This window comes from Pygoscelis adeliae, unplaced genomic scaffold (assembly GCF_000699105.1).
Source record: "Pygoscelis adeliae isolate BGI_AS28 unplaced genomic scaffold, ASM69910v1 Scaffold171, whole genome shotgun sequence".
NCBI lineage: Eukaryota > Metazoa > Chordata > Aves > Sphenisciformes > Spheniscidae > Pygoscelis > Pygoscelis adeliae.
The window spans coordinates 8625333-8633106 of record NW_008824186.1 but is presented as its reverse complement, the minus strand read 5'-3'; the positions used below and the strand labels follow the sequence as shown (position 1 = coordinate 8633106).

The 7774-nt window shown below is 36.8% G+C and overlaps 1 protein-coding gene across 1 annotated transcript in view; it reads left to right on the top strand.

The window, feature by feature from the left end:
- SHANK2 (SH3 and multiple ankyrin repeat domains 2) overlaps positions 1–7774 on the top strand; it is a 319337-nt gene that overhangs the window by 16083 nt on the left and 295480 nt on the right. The window contains exons 7-8 of the mRNA XM_009334543.1: positions 800–916; positions 5682–5759. Coding sequence (XP_009332818.1) covers positions 800–916; positions 5682–5759 — 195 coding nt within the window. The remainder of the gene's footprint in view (positions 1–799; positions 917–5681; positions 5760–7774) is intronic.

Sequence of the window (7774 nt, the reverse complement as noted above, 5' to 3'; positions counted from 1 at the left end):
AAGACAGAGTGAATGGCTTTGTATACCTGTATCTCTCAACTTACATTCCATATTATTATACAGGAATGATACTGATCTGAGATGATACGAAGTTAAAAACGTTACAAATTGGGAGGTGCTCAGTTGGTGTGCTGTAGAGAGGAAGGTAGTCAAGTGAATGAGACTGATGAAGGGAAATACTGTGATTTTTCTCAAACTGATTTGCTAATCAGGAAAGTTTCAAATTTCACTGCAGTCTCATTCATGGAGGTTTATTTCCAAGTATTCAGGATCTAACATATTTATTTGTGTGGTTGATAAAGTAACTCTTGCAGATTTTCCCTCAGTGCCCACAGAATCAAGAAGATTATTACTTGAATTTTGGCCAGATTTCCCCAAACTGTTTTCACACCTTAAAGGCAAGCTTTAGAAATCTGATCATCTTCAGTGCCATCTAGTGGGCAACTTTCCGAAGATTAGCAGGACAAAAAACCTATCTTCTGTTAGTCTGCCTGTCACATTTGACAGTTATGAATATTAGTGGATAAAAAGTGTCAAACTGTGTTTTCTTGATACCTTAAATTGCTGTTCCTCAAATAAGCAACTGCCTAAACTTATGCACGGACTTGCTGTACCTGAAGTGCACGCATTGATGTTTACAGGCAGGTATGCACGTCTGGGTGTTAGTCCTCCCATTCAGCCAGGGGTGGTTCTAAAAATTAGACCCTAAGTAAAATAGCATCTTCTCTGCTAAAAATCTTTACCTGGAACGCTTGCCTAGATTGTATAATAACCAAAATACAAATGCATCTCTTTACAGGCTTGCCGATACGGACACGTCCAACATCTAGAGCACCTCCTCTTCTACGGCGCCGATATGTGTGCGCAGAACGCCTCGGGAAACACAGCGCTGCACATCTGTGCCCTCTACAACCAGGTGAGCTGGCACACGCTTCCTCTGCCGGCAGACCCAGCGCTGCAGAGTCACACCGTCCTCTTTCAAAGGTCCCCGGCGGGAGCTGAGGGGTGCCTGGGGTTCCCTCTGCGTGGCTAAGTGGGGAGGGATGTCTCGCTTTGGGAGAAGATGGGTCCGGGGAGTCCAGTCCCGTGGAGGCTGGAAATCACTGCTCTAAGAGAACGACATGTAGCTGGGGAAAAAAAGGCATAATTGAGGTACAAATGCTAAATCTTTCATGTCCATCCACAGAAATAGAGGCTTGTTGAGTTTTCTGTTGAAGAAGTTTATGGGTTTGCTGTTAGGTTTTCCTGAGATGCAGTTTCCTCACTTTTAATAAATGGATTTTGGGATAAATTTCCCATTATTATTGATCTACAGAGCCAAGTTACACTGAAGAAGAACGTAGCTCATTATTTTTCATTTGATTTTTTTAATATGCAATGAAGTGTTACGGCTTTTAAACAGGGGTCTTAGAAACTAGAAAGAACATAATTAAAAACTGTATTAGTAGTATTTTATTCACTGATTACAAATAAGACTGCTTATTCTAGGTAGAAAGAGTATACATATTAATTAGAAAATAAAACAACAGCATGTACTAACGACCTGTACTTTTTTTAGTATCATATCTAAATATTTGTCTCCTATTCAGAATTTATTGCTGTTCTGCTAGAATTTAAATTAGAATTAAATAAGAAATACTTGGAAAATACTGTGGAAATGTATCTGTCGATTATACAGAAGTTACAGGATTCTCTGCTGTTTACAACTTCATTTCATTACAAAGTCATTTACAAATAGAACCATTTGGTTTGACAGCATTTTATACTCTCTTTGCATAGATGGGATGGGGAGGGAATGAGTTTTACAACTATGTTAAACACAGCACAAATAATGTTACATTGAATTAGGAAAACACAAGTCACGAGATGTGACTGTAACTAGCGAAACATCTGTTAAAGCATCTGCTTCTTAATTAATTACCATCTTAGTTTTTTCCAAAAGTCTCATCAAGACAGATTCCTCAATTAGGTCTAAAATAGCCTCAACTTTTTAAAAAACAGAATTTTGGGAATAATTTGACATTTTTCAAGTTAGTGCTGATTATTTGAAGTACGCAGTGTATCAGTGGGAGCAGTACCTCTATGGGCTGCCTCTTGCTCGCTGTCTACCAAGCGTCTTCAACAGGCTGTCAGGTACCTACACTAGCTAGTTTAAGGTTAGCAATAGTTTCTTTGCTCAGCTTGGATGGCTTCTGCGACTGTAGGCATACAAAGCTTTTGCAGGTTGGCACTTGTTAAAATTCCTAGAAAATTTTGCAGGGAAATGAAATTCACCTTCATCTCAATAAAAATTTTGCATTTATGCTTCACATCAAGAGCTTAACGTGTAACTATAAGCACTTCTGTTGAAAAAAGAAATTAAAAATATTCACTTTAACTTCATTTACTTCACTTTTCCTGAGTAAGAATTTTGAAGCCCAGACCATAATGCATGTATAAACTTAAAAACGTGAACTCATCTCTATTTTTTTGTAACCATTTTATTGCAGTGTTTTCATAACTGTAGTTGGTCACAAGATCATACACTTTTAGCAAAGGTTATGCAGTATGATGCTGAAATGAGAATAATCCTGTAGAATGACAGTATTTTTCATGTAGCGATGGGTTTTTCTCCTGCCCTCCGTGGAAAAAATTATTCTGTAGAAGACTTAGAGATTCTAATTGAAACTACATCTGCAAATTTGGAAATTTTTTCATAGTCGTTAAGCTTGGCTTTATGAATGGAAGTTTAACATCATGTTTAACAGCATGTGACACTGTCATGCTTCTGTTTTCCTTAATCGGGTATATGTGAAGTTTTTCTCAGGGTGCTGAGAACAGTAACCTATGCTGATTTTTTCCAGTGTCCCTTTTATTGAAAGTTGTTATTAGCTAATGTGGAAGGAACCGTGTTGGCCTTTTCTGGATGGAGAGGATGGGAAGGACAGCAGTATCCTTTTTACCTCTTGATTCCTGTAGATGGAGTCATTACCCATTTGATTTTTCCCTTCCAGTCTTCCCTGGGGAATTTTCTTGGGATACTTTCTGAAGTTGGTAATTCTGTTTTTCTGAGTGTCAGCTAAGTGCTGATCTGAATAAATTCTTGTTTTTTAAAGTTATTTCGTGGCCATCCAGTAACCGAATAAAATCTAGACAGATCTTATGGCTCTGTATTTTGCAAATAACAACGCTGGGATCAAGTGTGCCTTCTTTCAGTCAGTGGATTGGATTCTATATGAAAACTGTTTAGTATTAAATCAGGTAATTAGCTCTCAGACAACAAATTGAATCTAATCTGCTGACAAGCCCACACTTCTCTGTGAAATTGTTTTTAATCTTATGAAGTCTAAAAAGCTACTGCATATTCAGTTTATGTATGACATAATGAATGAACAATACTAAACTCACAATATCAGAAGTTACTTGGTTGTCAGAGCTAAAATATGTGCAAACAGGAGTTACGGCATTTGTAGACAGCACCGTAACAATGGGGAGCTGTAAAATGTGGAATTTCCATTGAATTAACAAAGGAAAAGTAAGAAAAATAATTTCTGGTGGTGATTTTTTTGCTTATTCTCCGTAGTTTGTTCCCCTTAATACTGGAAGGATGGGGAGGAGACAAAAGGGAGAGAAACGAAGCTAAGAATGCTTCTGTTTTAAAAGAATAAACAAACAAATGCAGTACTTCATCCAAAACACGTTTTCTTGAAAATTCTTATGTTGAACAATTCTGACCACTTTTGTCAGAATTTTTCTTATCAAAACCATTTAATAAATAACTTTGCATGTTTTTTGTTATACTGCAGACAGCTTAGTTAAATTTGTAAATCATGTGGAGTTTTAAAATGTGTAATGCTTTTGCTTTTGTAGTGTTGAATTTTTTATTCTGATAACCAAGTGAATAACCAGCCAATAAATACAGTATGTTTCTTAATATCATTGTTTATATCCTCAAGTTCATGATCAAAATGGGGCATTTTAAAGCTAAAGGGTTCTACTAGCATTTCCAGTATGTTTACTGAGCAGTACCTGGTGGAATAGTGGAATAGTTGTTATTATGGGAATATAATATAATGTGCAAACCTAGAATCATTTAGGAGTCAGTCAGAAAGGAATTCTTGCCATAAGCTGAGTAAAAAGAGCTTTGTTTGGTTGTTTTTTTTTTTTTTTTTTTTTTAAAACCTGGAGGTCTTCATCTAGATTGCAGCACGTTTACTTCTTTTGGATGATTGCGAATACAGAACACAGAAAAATGAGAAAAACATTTTGACATTTTACACATTGCTCTCAGTCTTCCTATGTTTAGAGATACAGAGAACACACCTAATGTGCAGATTTCAGTGCGAGCAAATGAGACTATCTCAGTTAATTATATATCATTAAAAAGCTACCATCTATGAGATGATTGTTAATATACCGTCTTGAGATGTGACCATTCTGTTGTTTCAATCTGTTATACAGAACAGGAAGTGTGGGAACAAAAGGATATCTTTTTGGAGTACTGAACCTTGGTGAAAGGGTAGGATAGCCTCCTCCCCAGGTACGTTTAGGACAACCCTGTGATGGGGATCAAGATGGATCAAGAATCTGGCGTGATAAATTGGAAACCACAATGACAAAAATTATTTTCAATCATAATTTCTGCACATTCACTTATGACTCAGAATCAAGTAAATAAGCTTCATTTCTGTCACTGAAATAGCTAAATTATATGATTGTTTTCTCTGGCTGCAAATTTACTGTTAAAAGTGAAAGGTAGCACATTGGAATGCCTCATAAGCTAGAACTCCATAACACAACATGACAAGAAATCTGGAAAGCACGAGAAAATTAATAGAAATATTTATGATGAGGAAACATAAAAGCATTTTGAAATGTGAAGTGGTTTGTATAAGGTCCTAAGATGAACATTAAAGATGATGGGTAGGAAATACAGCCTATATATGGATCATCAAAAACCGTGCCAGAACTGCAGAGGATTTCTAGCAGGTTATGGTCAGTCATATTTTACAGCAACGCAGAGTAGTGGCTTAAGCAAGACACTGTATCGGTCCAAAAAATAGTTTTTAAGGGATTTTGTTTGCAGATTTCCTCAGTTTAGGGGGCCTGAAGCCATACTTTTCTCTTGTTAGAAGAGCTGTATAGGGTTTGCGCTGTAACTGTTAGTATTTTTTTAGGGGAAAAAAAGAGAAGGTAAGACTGGTCAGTGCAGTGCATATAGCCAGACCAAATAATTTCAGGTACGTTCAAAAAAATAATCATACATTAAATGTTTAAAATTGAAGGTAGGTTGAAAAAAACAAGAATAAGTGCATGCAAGTGGTAAAACTGCTTTGTTTAATTCTTAGCAATTTAGTCAAATTTCATTTTGAACTAACACATTTTCTGCAAAACCTGATTTGTCAAGTATGGAATTTCCACAGTGCAGTTTCTTAAAAATTTAAGATGATATTTACCTCTCGCGTTCCTCTACATTTTTTTACAGTTGCATATTGTTTCTACTCTAACACACTGCTAAAGCGCCTAAAGCCTTGTCATATTTAAAGTACTATTTTAATAACTTAATTTCTCAGATTATTTATTTATTGTGTTTACTTCTTATCTAAGGAAATATATACAAAGAGCAACACATCTCATAGCCACAATGTCTCTTTAGTAACTACAGACCCTTACTAACAAGTTTACTCTTTTACTGTTTTCAGGAGAGTTGTGCAAGAGTGCTGCTGTTCCGAGGAGCCAACAAGGAGATTAAGAATTACAACAGCCAGTCTCCATTTCAGGTAAAAAAGAAATACCCCTTCCCCGTGCCCCCCAGAAATATTTGCAAGAAATTCTCACGTGAACTTGGTTTTGTGGAGAAGTGACACTGCACAAGGCTGAAAACAGCTGTAGAGTAAGATAACTGTAGTTTTGGAAACTGTGGCTTTTGTGTAATGCAATAAGTGAAGATGTCCTGGAATAATCAGGAATGAGAGAAAAACACACTCAGCCTTAGCTGTTCTGGTGACACTGTCAATGATTTTGAGAATTATATGAGCTGTTGATGACAAAACACAAAGTCGTTGGTGTCCTGTGGTCGGACGTGCTTTGCTTTGTGATCATCTCCAGTCCCGTGTAAGAGGGACCCGAGGAGTGACTGGGCAGCTAAGCTTTGCTTGGCCCCTATTGACTTAGCCAGAAAGAAGCTTTTCCTTCCTTGGACGTGAGGCCAAAGAGCTGGGCTAAGTTTCAGGGGTGGGGTTGATTTAATGCACTGTCAGTGGTAAAAGTTGAAGCTGTCATCTATGTCTCCAAAAGAAAATGAAGTATTTCTTTGGATTAGTCAAAACTGACTAGATGTTTTTTCATCATTTTCTTATATTAAAGTACTTTCAGAAAGCTTAATTAAAAATCCAAATGGAAGGAAATTGTTTGTCCAAAGAAAGGGTTGTCAGGTATGCCTGACAACCTTAAGCCCTTATTTCTGAAGCAGTCTTAATTAGCCTGGATTTCAGAGAAACATTCATAATGCAAACTGACATGTGAGAAATAGGGATGAAAGCTGTAATGCTTTAAGAAAAAGGAGCAGAAAGAATTTTTTTCAAGTTACAGAAAATAGTGCTTCTGGAAGAATGGTGGCACAGTACCATTAAAAGGAACTGTCCTGTTGTGAAACGTGAGGGGGCTATTTCCCAAAACCAAGTAGTCTTTCAACCAAAAGAAATCCTGATTTACCTTTGCTTGTTGTATCTTTCCCGTTACATCCTTGACCCGCTTTGGATAATGCTGGCATAGGATTCAAGGAAGGCTGCCTTTTCTCTCATGCTTTGAAATAATGGGAATATTGACTATGTCCACGTGGGTCTCTGAGTTGGCTCCTCAAAGATTACGTGTAGATAACATCTCGGAGTTTCAGGCTTTTAAAAAATACTCAGCCAATATTTCTGTATCAGTTTAATTATCTCCGTATTTTGAAGGTTTTCTGGATGTAAGTTGTATATCTCAAGAGCTTAAGAGTTCTGCCTGCAAATCCCAGCCAGATAATTGTTTACTTTTGGGACTGTTTTCCCAAAATGGGGGAAACAGTGCATTAATAATTTAATTTTAGGCACCATTTTTGGACTGCTTATAGTTTGCCATCTAAATATATGCTAAGCACAAATTCACTAAGTACTAGGTAATACTTATCACTGCACCTTAGAATTATGGAGTGATTTAAAAAAATGGAATAAGAGAAAACCCTAATTATTAGAGGGATGGGTTCCAGTGTCATCTCTTTACTTTGAGTGATTAGAGTATTTTATTACTTTACATCTTTGAGATTAACTTTTCTTTTTGTTTTAGGATTTTATGTGGGGAGGGTAAATGGCAAGTAGAATAGTTTCCATTTGTCTTCCTCTTTGTGCTGACTGCTGCAACATTCTTGTTCTTCCTCTTAGAACAGGAAAATACAGGGGAAAAAGGCAGAAAAGAAAATATTTGTAAAAGCTAGTGCTGATAGTTGTAGGGCTTCAAGAAGTGAAGGATGACTAGCCAAAACTAAAAATCAAGTGAGCACAGGAGACAGAATAAATGATTTCAAGGGAAGGGTGTAGCTGTGGAAGTGCACTTACTTGACCGGTGAACTACCTCCTGTCCCTGTGGAATAAAATCCTATTTGTTATCATTTATTATACGTTAACACTTCTGACGGTTGGGCTTTTGACTAGTCACTCTCCCCCTAGTACGGACAGAAGGACTGACAATTAGGTTGGCTTTGCTTTATCCTTTCTAGATCCACATACTTAAAAAAAGGAAATTACTTCCCATCTTTTTT